A 19,865-nucleotide genomic window follows, 5' to 3' on the forward strand; every position below is an offset into this window, starting at 1 on the left:
TTACCAGCTCTAACATACAAAAATGGAAATTCAGCAAAAGCCTGACATGTTGAAATGATTCCACAGAGAAAATATCTTCATTTTTATAAGCTTCAATAGAACTTGTAAGTAAAACAGTTGTCACATAAAAGAGAAAATTGATCCAGCATAAAACAAAAAAGTTCTTTTTAAGAAAAATTGTGGTGAATGCTTATAAATCTTGTTTCATTTCTAATCTTTACAAAATCTTTTCTAAACATTTCTGAACAATTTAAGAATGGTCAGATAACTGCATGCCTGTTATTAACTTACAGGCAGTAAAGACTACAGCAATGTCTGTGGCTGTGACTAAGCAGACACTAATATGAATTTAACTTAAGCTTTACTTTCTAAGATTTGCTCTTACATTTGTGGCTCTTCATTGGCTATGCAGGATCAAAGATTGTTACTATACTATACCTCAATGTGAGACATTTAATTTTACTTTTACATTAACTATGGTTTTTAAAATCACTAGCAGTTACACTGCAAACAAACATTTAAACATTTCTCATTTCAAACATTGGCTGTTTCTTGTAGCAGGCTCACTTTATTCACAGGCCGCTCCAGTGTGCTGGTTTTGGTTGGCACACAAACTTAGGGTCCTTTGGAATTTGTTTTATTCTTTCACAAATTGCGTTTTATTTTTTTTGATTTTCGGTCTTCACCGTTTTATTTTTCCTTGATTCGAATGTTTGGGTTTTTATGTTGTTTTTTTTTTTCTTTTTTTTTTTTAAATACAGTAAGTATCAACAGCTACAATAAAACAAATGACACAGCACACTAGCACAACTGAACCTTATTTTGCAGTTCCATTCATTAGGTAGGAGCCCAGATCCTCCATGATGTTGTGTGCTGAGACTGCAGTAGGACAGCGAGTGCCCTCCAGAACTGTAAGAGCCATTTAGTTTGATGCGTCCTTCAGAGATGAAGGTTCACTTCACTTTTAGAGTCTGGGATATTTGTTAGAGCCTGAGCTGATGTGTTCTCAGCCAGAAAGAACTCTTTGTAGAGGTGAATATGTTCAGCGAGGTACCCTACTGATTTGAAGCAGCTATTCCTCCTGGTGTTTCCTGTTTTGGGGGTCCCTGGCAGGCTTCTAGATGAAGGCAGACTTTACCACATCACCAGTGATGCAGCCTTACTACAGTATTTCTAGTGCTGCCAGGTCTCTCCCACCAAACTGACGACATGACACCCTGTTAGGCGTAACCCCTTTGAAAACGTCCTGGTCTGCTGTCAGACAGTGTGGTGCATTGTCTGTCAGCTCTGCTCAAATGTCAAGAAGATTCAGCAGGTTGTTGTGAAGGAACTGAAGTGCTGCTACCTGTGAAAAGGTGGAAGAGTTACAGCTCTCCATAAAGATAACATCTGACAGAAAGTCCTGCTCTTCAGGACCTGAAATTGTAATTATGTGAATTATTACTCATGATTCTTAAACCTTTAATTTTACAAACTGAAAATGTGCATCATTACGTCTGTAGCTTCATCTACTGCATATCTTAAAATAATTAATTACAAAGCAAAAGCAAACTAAGCTGGATGACGCTAAATCAAGGTATTAAACCGAACAAAAGAAAGAGAGACCCCCTTTTTAAGGTCTTGTTGCATCTGAGGAGACGCCTGCTCTTCTGCTTAGGTTTGTAGGGCCAAGTTTACAACGAAAGAGTCAAATGTGGAGCTCGTGTGCCTCGTCACCACCAGGCAAAACGTTTATTAAATCAGAAACATCGTTGTTAATCTATAAAGGGAACCGGTTAACAACCAGTGCCATTCAATAATAATATTTTTCTGTGGGAAAGAATGTTAATACCAGCTAAATATAATTTCATGTACAATTAGAACTGCCTCCATAAAATAATCACCATACAGCTGAATGTTTACTTGCCTATCACTGTGTTGAGAATACGGTGCTCTCGGCTATCTGCGCTTTCATCAACTACAAAAGAAATTTTATTTCCACAAATCATTCGAAGAACGGCCTCCATATGTTGTTCAAAGACACACCAATGAGTTTGACGAAGAGTGCACTCAGTTTCTGGCAGCGCGCCTCCCTGTTTACAATGTTTAATAAAGAAAGGACGCTTCTTCATTTTTTTTGAGCGGTACGTCTGACTCTGCACACAAAGCCACAAAGTCCTCCACAAACTGGCGCCTTGCATCTGACGATTTTGTTGTTTCCTCTGTTGTTACCTGAAGGTGAACATCTATTGATCTTAATTTGTCCTTCTTCTTGACATGGGTTTTAGATTTGATGTGGTCATTGCAAGTATCTTCTCGTGTCCAGTCTATGGTGTGCTGGCAAAACTTGCAGAAAAGTTGTTGTCCAGATTCGTAAAAGTTGCCCGGATATTGTTGTGCCATCAATCTTGCAGTAATGTCATTTAGTTTTTTGGGTGTAGTTGGGGTATCTGATTCTGCTCGCTTCGGCATTTCTGCCTCATACAGCAAGCTAATTCACGTGGCTTTAACGAGAAAACATACAAGAAAGAGGCACACAGACAGACAGAGGAGCGACTGAATTCCTACAAATGCTGAATTATTTGTAGATTGACTGACTTCTAGTTGAAATGTTTTTCTTTCATTTTTTAAGTGCAGCAGTATGTCTTTATACTTGAGGAGCTAAGCCACTGCTTTCTTCAAGTGATGCCAATCTGAAAAGTAGGTGATTAGTTTGTTGATGGGCTCAGTCGCCTCCTCTACTCTTGTCATGTTGGCTGCACAAGTTTTATCTTTTGGCTCATCTTCAAAGAGTGAATCGTTCAGTTGATTTGGTCTTTTTGGCCACTCACGTTTGGGTTTCATTAAGAAACTTGGACCCTGTGATCATGTGGTGCTTTTCAGAAAGCTTTCTATGTTTAGCCCTCTGGATGCTTGATCAGCCGGATTAAGAGCAGATGTGACGTACCTCCACTGTGAAGGATGGGAATGATCTCTGATCACGGAGATTCTGGTGGCAACAAAGGTCTTGAATCAAGTGCTTTCATTTCAAATGTATTTTAGCACTGTGCTGCTGTCAGTCCAAAATGTAGATTCTTCTAAGGGCGTTTGAAGCTCATCTTTTAGCATTTTGTCCATTTTGACGGTCACAACGGCTGCTGTCAGCATCAATCTTAGAATCCTGACATGTTTCAATGGTGCAACTCTTGACTTGCCCATCAGGAATGTACAATGCCTTTTGCCCTCTTCGTTGGTTAAGACAAGGTAAGCGACAGTGCCATATCCATCTTCACTGGCATCTGCAAAATGGTACATTTGTGCTGACTTTATGGTTCCAAACCGTGCAGGTTTGACGCATCTGTTCACATTGTAGTCAGCTAATAACTGTAAGTCATCCATTCATTGTTTCCATTTCTGAATGTGTTTGACTTCGACTTCTTCATCCCACCCAAATATCTCTTTGCTCAAGTCTCTTAGAATAAGCTTTGCTGGCAGTATGGCAGGTGCTAGAAAGCCAAGGGGATCATAAACTGAGCTAACAACAGACAGAATACTACGTCTTGTAGCGGGTTTGCTTTGTAACTTAATCTGAAATTTGAAACTGTCCATTTCTGTGCACCACTGGATGCCCAGAGAAGCAGACTGTGGCTCAAGTCTAAATCCTTTTGTTAATGAGCTCTGTCTTCTTCAGGAATGGACAATAAAACTGCTGTTGTTACTCAACCACTTGGTCAAATGAAACCCACCTTTATGGCATAGCACTTGGAGGTCCTTTGCCAGCTTTATTGCTTGTTCTTCTGTTGCCACCGACTTTAAGCAGTCATCTACATAGAAGTTATTGAGTATGGTGTTAACATCTTCTTCAGGAAATGTATCTCTGGCATCTTCAGCTTAAGCATAAGAAGCACAACTGGGTGAAGAAGTAGCACCAGAAAGATGTGCTGTCTGTACTGACGTTTCTCCTTCTTTCGTATGCAGGATATAATTTCCAATGAATTAATTTGTTGCATAGACTTGACGCAAGTCTTCTTTTAAAAGTTCAACAACTTTATTTCAAACAACAATAACAAATTAATCTTTATAACAGTTGGTAAATATTAAGACACAGTCAAAGTCTGTATTGCTCCATTTCATTCTACCCGCCAAAATTCCCCCGTCTCACATCTGGAATCACACAACACAAATCTCACATGCGCACATGAACTCTCACTGAAACACATGAAATTAACAATGGTGCATTTACAAATATTCAAAAGCTACTCTGGTTTAAATTAAAAGGTCCACTTACATCACGGCTCTTACACTGTCATTTTGAATTCTTCTAGGTCTTTACTTAGATTACCTTCAGGCCACCATAAAAAGCGAAAGAGATCAGCGTCTTTATCTATTACTTTAACTTGGTAGAACATTAACTTAATGTGTGCCATTAGTGCTACTGGCTTCTTTCTAAATCGTGTAAGCACGCCAATGAGCGTGTTAGGTCAGAACCTTTCAATAATTGTTCATTAAGTGATGTCCCCTGGTAGGTGGATGTGCTATCAAAGACCACTCAAATTTTATTTTTCTTTGGATGATACACACCATGATGTGCGATGTACCACACCCTGACTTCATTGCAATGCAGGCTTTCTTTGGGTACTTTTAACCCTTGTCAATAATGTCTTTACAGTCTTCATGGACACCTTAATTTTTGCTCAGTTTTCTCTTGAGCCCAATAGCACGCTGCTCAACGATTGTTCAGCATTTTTAGTGTTTCATCATTCAAAGGCAAATTTAAGCAATAGTGGCCACCTACCAGTCTCGTAGATTCTGAGGCTATGTGCATGAACTTGATGACCTCCTGTGACATTTCAGAGCTGCACTCTGTAAAATCTGTGTTATACTGTTACAGCAGCATATCTTCAATTTCTATTATTGACATTTGATTGATTGAATGTTTGGGCAGCTTACCACTTTGTTTTCAAAGGTCATCTGTCTCTTTATATGGCCTACAGACCACCCATCCAAGTGCAGTCTTCACAACATGAGGTCTACCTCCTTGGGTAGGTATTATTTACGACTGCTTGAAGATTTCTGGTTTGTTGATTCCTATTAAAAGATCAACTTCAGAGTCAATACGAGATAAGATATGCCCACTTCTCGATATCCTCTTGTAGTGGAGTGCTTTCTCTGTTCACTGGAATGAAGACCTGTGTATAGACCTTTGGCAAATCAATATATTCATCATCATTGAGACCACAGACTTGCAAATCTGATAAGACAGAGCATTTGGTTAGCATTTTTGGATCATCATCATAGTTACTCATAGTTTGAAGGAATACTTGTGTTCTTCTCCCCTGAAGGTGTAACTGTCTCTGGAGCTTTTGAGTACAAACTGTTACTGTACTACCAGGGTCTATAAATGCGTATGTTTCTACATACCTCTCGCTGTTCTTAGATTTTACCTTAACATGAACCACATACTGTACAGTGTGCACTCTTCACCAGCCCCAGTAAAAGCACAAGTTCCAGTCTCAGCTTCTCCTTCAGTAGATGTTGCCACACTGGCTGTAGGTGAAGATGTCACTCCAACCTCTTTTTTTGATGTGCAGGATATCTGGGTGCTGCAAAGAACATGTCTGACATTTCATCCTTTCTTTGCAGTTCTTACCAAGATGCCTCTGTTTGAGACAGTGAAAACATAAACCTTTAGATTTTAAAAAGTCAGTTCTTTCTTTACATGGCAGATCTTTGACTTTACTACATTCATCAAGGGTATGCTGACCACTACAAAATACACAAGGTTTTTTTAAATGCACAGACATCAGTAACAGTCTTTTTGACTGAGGTTTCTCGAGTCCCCTTTCCAGTAGCGTCAGTAATACTTGTAGTGAAGACACTTCCTGATCTCTGGCCGCTCTTCAGAGGAAACTTAGTCTTGTCGCTCCTTTCTTTCTCTGTGCTACCTTGTGGGGCCTTTCCATAAACCGAATACATTAACATCCTAGCCTGTCAATGTATAAAGATAGTTAGATCGTAAATATCTGCCTCTTTGTCTTCTCTTCCTTCAAGTTTAAAGGCTGTATTTCGCCACTTATCTTGTGAGGAGTGTGGGAGCTTTGTGACGACAGTACAGATGTGTTGAGTGCTGTTGAATTCATCCTGGTTCATTGCGTCCATACAGTTATCAAGAAAGGTTACATAGTCTCTCAATGTCTCTCCATCATTTTGTTTTATTTGAGGCCACTTCAATGCTTTATTTATGTATCCATCAACTGTAAATATTTGGTTACCATAGTAACTCTCAAGTTGCTTTCTGGCCTTTTCATAGCCTTGACTTGGTGACAATCGTGCACAACCCTTAATCGTTTCCTGAGCAGGACCTCTTGTGTATTGAATCTTGAGGGTCTTCTAGCACTTCGCCTACAGCATGATCAAATGCTTTGTTAAAGTCTACGTAAGCCAAGTGGTCGCCTGTGAATAAAGGGACTTGTCTATGTGGTACTTCACCATGTGGCGCAGGACGAACAGGAACTGGAGCTTCCTTTTTTTGGGCAATTTCTGTGACTGCCTTCTGATATACAACTTGATTTTGTATGAGCACGTCAGTGAGATTGTGTGTGTAAGTCTGTGAATGGGCTCCTGTATTAGTTACAGATCGTTCTTGTCTGTCACACTCAAGTTCTTTCAGCCTTTGTAGGATGTTATCGAGTGTCGATTGTTCAATTACAATTGTTGTAGGGAGTGATGTTGCCGAGGCCTTTAGCTGGGAAGACAAGCCACATTTCTTAACGAGAGCGCACTTTAACTGAGAAGATTGCAGGACTCTAGTTTCTGTTCGATCTCATTCTCTCTGAATTGATTAACTAACTCCTCGTCAGATGAGTGTGATAAAAGGCTCTTTGTACCTTTAAGCCATGTTGCTGTAGTGTCACTAAATTGGTCCCATTTCTTAGAATTTTCTGCAAATGTTGTTTTCTGTTTGTTAGTTACGGTTTCTTTACTTAGCATAGATATTACTCTTTTATTCAGCTCCTCAGCTTGACTGCACATCTCACAAAAGATTTCAAACAGCTGTGCTACTTCAATGTGGTTTTCCAGAAAGTTTATAAGGTTTTCGATTTCAGTCTTAAGCTTAAAAAGTCGATCTTGCCTTTTCTTTAACTCTTTTAGGGCGGATGTCGACTTTTGTCGACAGGAAGGGTTGAGGGCGAATGTCGACGAAAGTCGACATCCAGGGACAGAGGGCGACAATTAGCTGTTAATGGAGACAAAACTCCCTGTCACATCGCAGGCATTCCCTCTGTGCTTGGAGGAATGCTAGACTCATTGACTCGGCAACTAATCCTTGCATGTGCGTGAGTTGCGAAATGTAAACAATGACAAGATGGCATCGACATGTCACAAGGGAGCGAAGCGAGTGCAGAAAAGAAAACACTCGGCAGACAATGTTTTGCGCATTATCGCGGAGTCGGACTCTGATTTTTCAGAATCGGATTTTATTGACAGTGATCAGTATATCGAACAAGAGAGTGAGAAGCCGGCATCAGCTGATCAGACACCAGCCGATGCCACGCCAGCTGATCTGCTGCCAGCTGAGCGCATTCGTGCAGCCGATTTACCTATGGCAAGGTTCGCGTGGGAGGAATACACAGACATTGATCAGTGGGAGCCGAACTGGCTACCGGACTTCACAAGACGGCATGGCTTGCTGTTGGACACGACAGATCACCAGCCGCTGGACTACATCAGGCTGCTCCCTCCTGATGCTGCTTTTCAGCTACTGTCAGACGAGACAAACAGGTAGGCAGAGAAATTTTTTGAATCGCGGGCTGTGCTTGCATTGCATTCTCGTTTTTCAAAGTGGAAACCCACAACAAAAGACGAGATGAAGCGCGCTGTGGCATTACAAATAGAGATGGGACAGAACTGGTGATATAACTTCAGAGAGCATTGGTCCAAACGTGCTTTGTCCCCTGGTGGCTTTGGACAGGTTATGCAGCGTGATGATAGGTACTTGATGCTGCAAAGTTTTATTCACTTCTGTGATAACCAGAAGCAAATCCCATGGGGTGAGCCAGGCTCTAACGCCATGCATAAAGTTCAGCCCCTGCTTGACATTGTGGAACCAACACAGAAACAATTTTATCAGCCTGGCTGTGATTTGTCTGTGCATGAATCTATGATAAAATAAAAGGAACACCTCTTTTTCTGCAAATATATGCCAGACAAGCCCACAAAGTATGGCATAAAGGATTTTGTACTGGCAGAAGCAAACACTGGTTTCTGCCTGAAAGTAATTACATATACAGGAAAGTATTTCTTTCAAAAAGAGAACTGTCCCTTGACAAGCCAGGTTGTGCTGGAGCTGCTTCAGGGCTATGAACATTTGGGTCATGTTGTGTACATTTGGACAATTTTTATACATGCCCAGAATTGTTCATGGAGCTACAGAGTAGAGGACTTGGAGCTTGTGGCACAGTGAGGGTGAACAGGAGACACATGGCTTCACAATTGAAGCCAGACAGGCTGAAGAGGAAAAGAGGTAACAATACGGTTTTCATACGGGCAGAAAACTTGGTGGCAGTGGCATGGCACGATGGCAAATGGGTGACTTGTCTCTCTACAGTACACACTAACAATATATGTGAGAAAGTGCAGCAACAGACAATTGAAAAATAGGCACCAAAGCAACACGTATTGTAAGGAGTGCAATGTGGCAATGACTGAAATTGGCTGCTTTGAGCGAGATCAGACTGTGCTGTGTAAAATGTATGTGATATGTATGTGAAATCAGAGAGAATTCAGGCTCATACAACATTCAAGACAGTAACATTTGTCAAAAGGAATTATTTTTTGTTGATTTCAATTGCTTTGTGTTCTTTTTTTAAAAAAAGTTAGTTTTTGGAAAAATATTCAGCCCTGGGAGAAAAGAAACAACAAAAAAATTAGCCCTAAAAGAGTTAAGTGATCTGTAAAATCCACAATCACATCCTCTGGTTGTGAGTCCGTACTCTGATTACTCCTGGTAACTTCACTTTAAGTACGCTTGGACATCACCATGTTCACAGTAAATGTGAGCCTCTTTTGACAGCGCGTTTCCAAAAAAAAACACTTTGTCACAACTGGGACGCTCCAGCAAAACAGATTACTTCTTTACAGTGAGGCTTCCATGACTCTGGCAAAAGCACAAGCGATCATCCACAATGCCTTATTTAATATTACAGTCTCTTAAAGCTTCTCAAGTTCAGGTACAGCGACCTTAGATTGATTTACGATCATGAAGAGATAGAAGATAAGAGCACAGTACCTCACATTAGCTCATTTCTTTATCTTCATTGGCAAGTTCAGGAGCACAAGTGTCCTCCGTTCTCAGATGGTAGTTCCCAGTTCAACACCGCCTCCAGATGGCAAGTTTTCTGACAGAAAAGTGTAGCTGTGTTTTTCCCAAAATTACCAAAGTTCGGCAGCTCTAACATACATAAAGGGATTCAGCAAAAGCCTGACACACCAAAATGATTACACAGACAAAATATCTTCATTTTTAAAAGCTTTAGTAAAAATTCAAACTAAAACAGTTCACACAAAAAAGAGAAAATTGATATAGCAAAAAAAGAAAGTTCTCCTTGAAAGTTCTGTTCAAAGCTTATAAATCTTGTTTCATTTCTAACCTGTACAAAGTCACTTCTACACATTTCTGAACCATTTAAGAATGCCTATCCCATTTCTATGTTGAAAATGGGTCTTTAAAGTCCCTCTGCACTGGGACCAGTTCTAAAGAACAACTGACTCAATTAACACACAGTATCTCAGTTATAGCAAGAAAGTTCTATCTCATACTAACTTATAGGAGGGAAAAGACTATAGCATTGTCTATGACTAGGAAAGAAATTTATATAGTATGAATTTAACTAGAAGCTTAAAGCATCACTTTCTAAGATTTGGCTCATCAATAACCAATTGTGTCTCAAATGTTGTAAGTCGCCTTGGATAAAGGAGTCAGGAAAAATATATTTAAAATGTTTGTGTTATTTCAGATTTAAAGAAGAATGGCAGCTTCTCTCCACCTTCATTTGGTCAGCCCTCTCTTCAATCCAATGAGAAAGGTATGAAGAAATCAGCAAGAGGATCAGAGAACCTGACAGCCTTTTCGCATTGCAGTTCTTTCCCTGCTACTGGAGTAACACAGACAGAAGCCATCAAAACTGACCAACAGCAAATGGAGAAAGAAATCCAAATTCATACTGGAAAAAAATGTTGTTTGGAATTTGGCAAACAGTTCACACACAAAAGTGATCTTAATAAGCATATGAAGATTCACACTGGAGAAAAAACATATTGTTGTCATGAATGTGGCAAGCATTACCCAAACATTAAGAATCTTGAAAAACACACAGAAATTCACTCTGGAGAGCAGAAACCTCATTGCTGTAAAGAATGTGGCAAACGATTCTCAATGAGAAGCTATCTTCAGAGGCACAGAATAATCCACACAGGAGAAAAACCTCATTGCTGTGCAGAATGCGGTAAGTCATTCTCAAGGAGAAGCCAACTTCTTTGTCACAGAAAAATCCACACAGGAGAAAAACCTCATTGTTGTCCAGAATGTGGTAAGTCGTTCTTAATGAGAGGCAATCTTCAGAGGCACAGAAAAGTCCACACAGGAGAAAAACCTCATTGTTGTCCAGAATGTGGTAAATCGTTCTCAAGCCAAAGCTATCTTCAGAACCACAGAAGAAGCCACACAGGAGAAAAACCTCATTGTTGTCTAGAATGCGGTAAGTCGTTCTCAATGAGAGACAGTCTTCAGAAACACAGAAGAATTCACACTGAAGAAAAAACTCATTGCTGTTCAGAATGTGGTAAGTCGTTCTCAAGCAGAAGTGAATTTCAGTGGCACAAAAATATTCACACAGGAGAAAAACCTAATTGTTGTCCAGAATGTGGTAAGTCGTTCTCAAGGCGAGACAGTCTTCAAAAGCACAGGATAGTCCACACAGGAGAAAAACCTCATTGCTGTTCAGAATGTGGTAAGTCATTTTCAAGGAGAAGCATACTTCTTTCTCACAGAAGAATCCACACAGGAGAAAAACCTCATTTCTGTTCAGAATGTGGTAAGTCGTTCTCAAGGAGAAGCAATCTTCAGGTGCACAGAAAAATCCACACAGGAGAAAAACCTCATTGTTGTCCAGAATGTGGTAAATCATTCTCAAGCAGAAGCTATCTTCAGAACCACAGGAGAAGCCACACAGGAGAAAAACCTTATTGTTGTCCAGAATGTGGCAAGTCATTCTCAATGAGGTGCAGTCTTCAGAAACACAGAAGAATACACACTGGAGAAAAACCTCTTTGCTGTTCAGAATGTGGTAAGTCGTTCTCAAGGAGAAGCTATCTTCAGAACCACAGAAGAAGCCACACAGGAGAAAAACCTCATTCCTGTACAGAATGTGGTAAGTCGTTCTCATGTATAAGCTATCTTCAGAGGCACAAAAAAATCCACACAGGAGAAAAACCTTATTATTGTCCAAAATGTGCCAAACAATGCAGTTTTCAAAGGCACACAGAAATTGATACTGGAGAGAAGCCATATTGCTGTTCTCAATGTAGAAAAGGGTTTTAAACATTAGCTCTTTTCAAGTAAACATACAAACTCCCACTAAAGCAAAACTGCAGTTTGGATGTTCTTAATGTGGCAAATGTTATACAAGCCAGAAAGGTCTTTATCCACATGCCAAAATCCATACTGAAGAAAAATCTCATTGCTGTTCTGAATGTGAGAAACTATTCTTATATTTAAGCACATTTTAGTGCCACATCAAAACTCATACTAGAGATAAACCTTATTGTTGTACTAAATGTGATAAGCAGTACTTACAACAAAGCACCATAAAAAGTCACTTCAGACGTCACACCGGAGAGAAACCTCACCATTGCTTGGAATGTGGCAAACACTTCTCACACCGTAATTCTCTTTATAAGCATACAAAAAGTCATACTGGGGAGAAGCTTTACAGCTGTTCTGAATATGGAATGTGATTCTTATATAACAGTTCTCTTCACAATAATAAAATACTTAATTCTGGTAAGAAACAAAGCTGTTCTGACTGCGGCAAACTATTCTCGGACAGAACAACTCCTATAAATCACATGAGAATTCATGCTGGAGCCAAACCTTATTGCTGTCCGGAGTGTGGCAAACGATTGTCATGTCCAAGCGCACTTAGGTGCCACAGAATGATACACACTGGAGAGAAGCAGTACACCTGTTCTGAATGTGGTAATCATTCCATTTGCTCATCAACCAAAATATTGAAGACAAATCTTCTGAATGAGGGAAATGACTCCAGTTTAAAGTAGTTAATAAGTACATAAGAATAGTGAAGAAAACACTGAAAGTGGCAAACAGATCGTAGATGTAAGGTCACCTCAGAGACACATGTGAACTCACACTGGAATGAACACACTGGAATACAACACATTTCATAAACAGCAAGAATCTTCTTCAACAACTTATAGGTGCAAGAAAATACCTCATTGTTGTCCTAAATGTGGTTAATGCTTTTCAGACAGCAGTGGCCTTCATATTCATAAATGACTGTCTTACTTGTGGTAAGTCTCTTAGCTGTTCTGAATGTTGAAAGTGGTCCTCCTGTATCAGCCGTCATCATCAACACGTAAGATTCCATGAAGGACTCAGAAACTGTACTGCCAGTACGTCAGCCATACAGGGACTGATCATCTCTGCACCAGTGCTGTGCCATAAGATGGTGAACAATACAAACACCAGACAACAGAATGAGGTAGCAACAGTACTGTGCGGTAATAACAACTTCAATAACGGAACACAACTGAAAAAGTTCAATGTAATAATAAAAAATGGAGAAGAAAAATCAAATCCACAGTGCAGTACCAACTACCATGAGGTACCACTGACAATGAGGGTAATATTTTTGTTTCAGAGCTTTGGAGATGGGGCCTTATCTGAGTACCAATGAACTTGTACCATCTCTGGGATGTCATCTGATGGCTGGGAATTTAAGAAGATTGAAATACAAATAAAGTGAAACATTCAGGGTTCAAAGAGAAATGTTTAAGACCTGAAGAGGGAGTCACAACAGCATTCTAGGGTTAGCATGGGAAACCACAGTTGTGAAGAATATCAATTAATGTATAGAAGGAATATTATTTAAAATAATAATAATAATTTTATGAGATATGGGACACCATAAGGAATGCAGAACAAAATGAAAATGAAATGAACTGATTTTATTGTCTGACATTTAAGAGGAAAAGGGAAGACAAAGCAGAAACACACAGAGATCTCTGCTGACCCAGCTGTTCATTTGATAAATTAACCTAAAAATATAACGGATGTCACTTTGCTACATTTTGTATTATCCTGGGGTATGAAGGACGCTCTATACTCCGAATGTGTTGGTTCAGTTTCAGTTTGAGTTCAGCACCTTCTTCATATCGATACCCAAAACAACGTTTCTTCACGTCGAGACTACAAGCTGGAGGCCACAGCAGCTCAATAAACTCCAACAGCAGGACGGACGATTAGAAAGCTCTGCTCTGAGAGAGTGTCAGCTACACAAAGCTTCGGCTTCATTTACTTGACAGAAAACTCCAAAAAGCAGAAGTGGCCCCTTCTGTACCCCCACCACTGAAGGTCACATTTGACCCCCTCACTACTTGTCGTTGGTTCACTCTGCTTGGACTTTCTGTATTTTGTAAGTTTATGTTTCATTTTTTGGCCACACTCTTTTTACATTTCATTTCATTGATGTTCTCAAATGTGTGAGTATAGCTTGACTCTTACAAGGACTTATCTAAAAAGGGTACACTGGTCATGAAATGAAAGAAGGCAGAAAAATATAAGAAGTGGAAACCACAAAATTAAGAGATGACATCGATGAAATACGCTCAGTGGCAAAGGTGACAAGGACAAAATCAGAAAGGACAGCACAGAAAAGGCAGATACCAACTGAAAACACAAGAAGAAAGCTGATTGGTGGAAAGAACTGTCAGTCACTCCTGAGTGGACTGTTGAGGACAGCCGTGGCATGCAGACTTCAGAGTTCATGTGTTTTTGATTTCAAATCTGTGACCATGCACTGAATAAGTCTGTTATTTATCAGTTAGCATGTTCTGAAACTGTAATGTCATCACAAAGATCACACAAACACGTAATGTGACATTTGTGATCAGTCACTGTTGTTGATTTTTATGGCACCATTCATCAGCCCTGTATTGAGTGCCACTTCCAGATCAGTAACCCCACTGCACCCCGTAGCACATTTGGAGTTTGGGACTGGAGCACAAAGTGGATGGCACTCTGAGAAGGACAGACTTGTAAGACGTGAACAAAGCCAGCTGCCCTCCCTGGTGTGTCTTCATTCAGAAGGACTCACCTGAGTGGTGGGATTGTTCTGCGGTGCTCCTGTTAGCCGACATTTCATCAGCTTGCTTTCTGCGTTTCATCTGATAACCAGCAGAGTTAATCAAAGATGAGCCAGGCCTGTTACAATGTGAACGTTCTTGATATTTTGTTTTGCTTTAAATATTTTTTCTGCTTCTTTACTTTGCATTTTTGGAGGCCTTGTATATTAGAGATTATTAATACATGAGCATTTAGTGTTAATAATGAATTGACAATTAATAAACTGTTTTTATTGCTAAATTGTAAGTGTGGCCTGTTGCCATTTTGTATCTTTATCCTTCTTGACTGTGTTGTTAGGACGTGTTGCACTGTTGCCTCCCTAGAATTAAGTGCCACATCACCGACGCTCGGCCTCACACCCTTCATCACACGTGAGGCAGAATCCAAGATTGAGGATCCAACTGTTAATCTGTTTGAAGTGTCACTTCGAGGCTGTATTATCGTGGGATTTCCCTCTCCTTACCCTTTATGTCTTTTCTTTAAGGGTCAGTGTGCTCGTCAAGTTCGTTACCGTGTTGGTCTCCTGTCGCACTTTAAGATGAACACACACAGACACAGACATACGCAGACACACAGACCCTCAGCACACAAGTACCGTATGACAGACGTACACACAGCACGTTATTCACAGCACTTTAACACACACGAGTGCCGTCTGAATAACACAAGCACAGTCCGCTCTCCCCAGCACTCCGAGAGACTTACTTATCATAGGCACGAACAACGGGCGATGTCTCCGATATATCTCACACCTAAATATCACCTTTGGTCTCCACGACTATATTCAGACATACAAAGGCTCAACATCCCCGGCTATCGGCCATTTATCAGCAGTGAATGTTTGACTTTAACGCACTCATCATTACTGGACTGAGCTCTTCGTCCGCAGCTCGATAAACCGGAAGTTTGGATCATATGGCACTTCACAATGCGCCAGGCGCTCTTCACAAATTACTTTATTACCTCAATCACTCAGGATATAAAGACAAAGTATAGAAAGTTAAAAGCAGCGAGGTGTTTATTAAAGAGCAATAATACCAGTAGAGAAAAGCATCAAACACACCATGGAGAGCAAAGTCTGGATATATATAGTCTTTAGGAAAAGACTGCGAAAGTTAAAGATGTCACGATGAATGTCCAGGGCGGCGTTGATCGAGCACTCGAAGTTGTTCATGATATGCTGGGTTGACGATCACATGACAGTGGTGGCACGTGGCTGGTGACCTCTGCTGACGTCATTCTGTTCTCTTCTTCTTCTTCTGAGATGAGGCCTATTTATTATAAAATTCAACAGGAGTTTCCCAACATGTGAGTGTAAAATACACCTGACTGGCTGGCTGTCAATATGATGGATGAATTCGCTCAGACTCTTTAATCTTGTTTGAGTTACCTCCATTTTTTAAAGTAATAAAGTTTCTAATGTTCTAACAATCTCCTGTCTCAAGCTGTAATTTCCAGTCCAATAGTATCTCCTTCTGTTCACAGGTTGTAAAGTAATCAGCTACAGCTTGGACCACAGCATGTCTTCATCTCCCAAGCTGTACACCAATGTAGTCCTGGTGCCTTTCACTCCACAGGAGATCAGATCATCAATACAGCTGGAGGGTCTCCTGAACTCCTGCTCAGCTCACACAGATGGCACTGTGATAGGTACAATTCAGGAGAACAGACTGACTTTGATGTTAACTGTCCATGGCAGTGCCCTGTGTTTAAGGTCATCTGTTTAATCTTGAGCTAAATATCATGAAGATATAGAACACAATTTACAGACTTTACACACATGACAGAGGATCATTTCAAACATCACGTGACCCTGAGGGACACTGGCACCATGACGTCACTGGCATCACCACAACCACTATGATGCCAGCACTCATGCCAGGCTCTGGGCACTGTCAAGAAAGAAAGAAAGAAAGCAAGCAAGCATTGGAGTTTTCAGTTTACCTTTTATTAGTTTTAATGTCTTTTAGATGAAAGCGTCTTGTAAGTGAATAAATGTAAATATAGAAAAACAAAAATATCTCTGGTACAATAACATCAAACAAAGGTTACTGAATATTTATTTCATTTTTAAAATAATTATTTAAAGTATTAAAAAATGATTACAAAAAACAAATCAGGCATAAAAAAGCAAAAACCAAAATCCAACAAACCTAAACCTGAACAGGAGACCAAAAGGACCACCAAACATCAAAATGTGAAGCAGAGCCCACCAGACAGCACAGAGCCCAGTGTTGGAGCGGCTCTGTCATCTGCAGCTTCTTCTTAAATACCCCTGGGGGCGGAGCTCCAGCTGCAGTGTCACGTGGCCCCGCCCCCCTGGGCTCCAACATGAAGCACACACAAAGAAAATGAGGCACAACAAACCTATCCAAATACATAAACATAAAACTTAGAAAGAAAATATTCATCAACACACCATACAGTACATATAAAAAAATCAATACCATTTACAAAACAATTCATAAAATATATCAAAAAGTTTAAAGGAAATGCAAACTCATTTAAGGCAGAATGAAACATCACAGCTGACTTCAGTCCTCAATGCACTTCAACTTCTTGTGGTGTCCATGAGAGTCAAATTCACCATTTAATGTCCATCTTTATCAGTAACTGAACATCTCAGTAGAGTGTGTGTGGGGGGGTCAGGCTGAAGTGGGCATACGAGGGCACAGCAGACACACAGGGGCACAGGGACACATGACAGAGCGCAGACACTCAGATGTTGAATGGAGAGCACTGCTCAGGTCTAAATGATCGATTTCACTGCTAGACTTACAAATCAAATATTCAATACAAATCAACATCTTATTTGTTACTCACCCCATTGTCATATTCTGACTTTTCCAGCGCTATTAAGAAATGGATCATCAATACGGAGTGTTATATCTTCAGATCAGACAACACAGGAGATGTGACCAGAGGTGGTGACAAGTCAGAAGGTCACAAATGAGCAGATGTGACAAATGTCAGTCATCCTTATTGTTTATTCACCAAACACCATTGGAAGTTGATTATACAAAATGTAAACAATTATTGGATTTGTATTTTGTTAATACAGAACCATTATTAGAAAGATCCATCCATCCATCCATTTTCCAACCCGCTGAAGCCGAACACAGGGTCACGGGGGTCTGCCGGAACCAATCCCAGCCAACACAGGGCACAAGGCAGGAACCAATCCCGGGCAGGGTGCCAACCCACCGCAGGACACACACAAACACACCCACACACCAAGGCCAATTTAGAATCGCCAATCCACCTAACCTGCTTGTCTTTGGACTGTGGGAGGAAACCGGAGCGCCCGGAGGAAACCCACGCAGACACGGGGAGAACATGCAAACTCCACGCAGGGAGGACCCGGGAAGTGAACCCGGGTCCCCAGGTCTCCCAACTGCGAGGCAGCAGTGCTACCCACTGCGCCACCGTGCTGCCCCAATTAGAAAGATTAATTCAAATAAATGTTCTTTTCCCACATATAATCTTACATAACCTAACAAAGCTGCACTTTTCTTAAAGCTAATGACAATATTAAGAAATCTGCACTAAATATCCATTTGATCAAACCCAAATCTTTCCTCCCCTCAGCCTTGCCATTCATTTAATATTGAGAGTGGCCACTAGGGGGGGCAGTTTGGCTACAGAAGAATCAGCTCAGCTGTCAGCTTTGAAGGTCATGTGACTGTGTGGTCGTGTCACCCTTATTTTGCTCTTAATTCATTTAAATCTTAATTAGTTTTAGATATAATATTTACAGTTCTTTACTTCAGGTGTTTTATTCTTGTGTTTTTACTTTATGAAGAAGGTGCTGAACTCAAACTGAAACCTGAATCAACACATTCACAGTATAGAGCGTCCTTCACACACCACCCCAGGATATACTGAAATGTAGCAAAGTAACATCCATTATATTTTTAGGTTAATTTATCAAATGAACAGCTGGGTCAGCAGAGATCTCTGTGTGTTTCTGCTTTGTCTTCCCTTTTACTGTTATATGTCAGACAATAAAATCAGTTCATTTCATTTTCATTGTGTTGTGCATTTATTATGCTGTCCCATTTCTCATAACTTTATTATTATTATTTTAAAAAATATTACTTCTACACATTGATATTCTTCACAACTGTGGTCCCCCCGTGCTAACCCTAGCATGCTGTTGTGACTCCCTCTTCAGGTCTTAAACATTTCTCTTTGAACCCTGAATGTTTCATTTTATTTGTATTTAGATCTTCATTAATTCCCACTTTTGGACTCACTCTTGACACACAGCTGATGAATGTGTTTGGTTTGTAAAGACTCTTATTATTTATAAATGATAACCTAAATTAGTGTCAAAGTCTTATAAAGCCCCTCTACATTGGTCTGTCATGTGACGGCTCTCTTTTTAGTCTCCTGTCCTCCTCGACTGTCCCTCCCCAGTTTCTGATTGGACAGCATTGGCTGTCAGCTGACATCACTAAATGACTTCTTCATTATCAGGGTTAAGAACGGCTGTCTGCACTCAGCCCAGGTGTCAGCCATCAGATGACATCCCAGAGATGGTACAAGTTCATTGCTACTCACATAAGGCCCCATCTCCAAAGCTCCAAAACAAAAATATTCCGCTCATTGTCAGTGACACCTCCTGGTAGTTGGCACCGCACTGTGGATTTGATTTGACTTCTCCATTTTTTATTATTACATTGAACTTTTTCAGTTGTGTTCTGTGGTTGAAGTTGTTATCACCACACAGTACTGTTGCTACCTCATTCTGTTGTTTGGTGTTTGTATTGTTCACCATCTTATGTCACAGCACTTGTGCAGAGATGATCAGTCCCTGTATGGTTGACGTCCTGGCAGTACAGTTTATGAGTCCTTCATGAAATCTTACGTGTTGCTGATGATGGCTGATACAGGAGGACCACTTTCAACATTCAGATCAGCTAAGAGGCTTACCACAAGTAAGACAGTTATTTATGACTATGAAGACCACCGCTGTCTGAAAAGCGTTAACCGCATCCAGGCGAACAATGAGGTTTTTTCTTGCACCTGTAAGTTGTTGAAGAAGATTCTTGCTGTTTGTGAAATATGCGTTGTATTCCAGTGTTAATTCATAGGTGGCTCTGAGATTACCTTACATCTACGATTTGTTTGCCACTTTCAGTGTTTTCTCCACTATTCTTATGTACTTATTAACTGCTTTCAACTGAAGTCCTTTACCTCATTCAGAAGATTTGTCTTCAATTGTTTTCGTTGTAGAGCCAATGGAAAGATCATTTGTCATTTCTGGGTCAGGATTAATTGCAATATGACTTTATGTGTGTCTCTGGAAACTTTTTTTGCAAGAGTACCCTTTAAAACATTCAGAACAGGTGTTTTGCTTCTCTCCAGTGTGAATCCTTCTGTGGCAATTAAGTCCACTTGGATGTGAGAATTGTTTGCCACATTCTGGACAGCAATAGGGTTTTTCTCCAGAGTGAATTCTCATGTGGCCTTTAAGAGTAAT

The 19,865-nt window shown here is 40.3% G+C and overlaps 3 protein-coding genes across 5 annotated transcripts in view; 1 reads left to right on the forward strand and 2 right to left on the reverse strand.

Moving 5' to 3' along the window:
* LOC114652525 (zinc finger protein 501-like) overlaps positions 1–19,865 on the reverse strand; it is a 312,019-nt gene that overhangs the window by 58,853 nt on the left and 233,301 nt on the right. The window lies entirely within an intron of this gene.
* Positions 1–19,865, reverse strand: part of LOC114652425 (zinc finger protein 883-like) — a 281,535-nt gene that overhangs the window by 58,853 nt on the left and 202,817 nt on the right. The gene's annotated exons all lie outside the window — the stretch shown is intronic.
* Positions 1–19,865, forward strand: part of LOC114652501 (gastrula zinc finger protein XlCGF26.1-like) — a 67,712-nt gene that overhangs the window by 6,896 nt on the left and 40,951 nt on the right. The window contains exon 3 of one of the 2 annotated variants that reach the window (XR_007934968.1): positions 9,975–13,609. Coding sequence is in view for 1 of the 2 variants with exons in the window: in XM_028802866.2 (XP_028658699.1) it covers positions 9,975–11,557 (1,583 nt within the window). In the remaining variant the exon portion in view is untranslated. Of the gene's footprint in view, positions 1–9,974; positions 13,778–19,865 lie in introns of those variants that run through there. The other variant, XM_028802866.2, reaches the window with a different exon arrangement.

The sequence above is a fragment of the Erpetoichthys calabaricus genome, chromosome 5 (assembly GCF_900747795.2).
Source record: "Erpetoichthys calabaricus chromosome 5, fErpCal1.3, whole genome shotgun sequence".
NCBI lineage: Eukaryota > Metazoa > Chordata > Cladistia > Polypteriformes > Polypteridae > Erpetoichthys > Erpetoichthys calabaricus.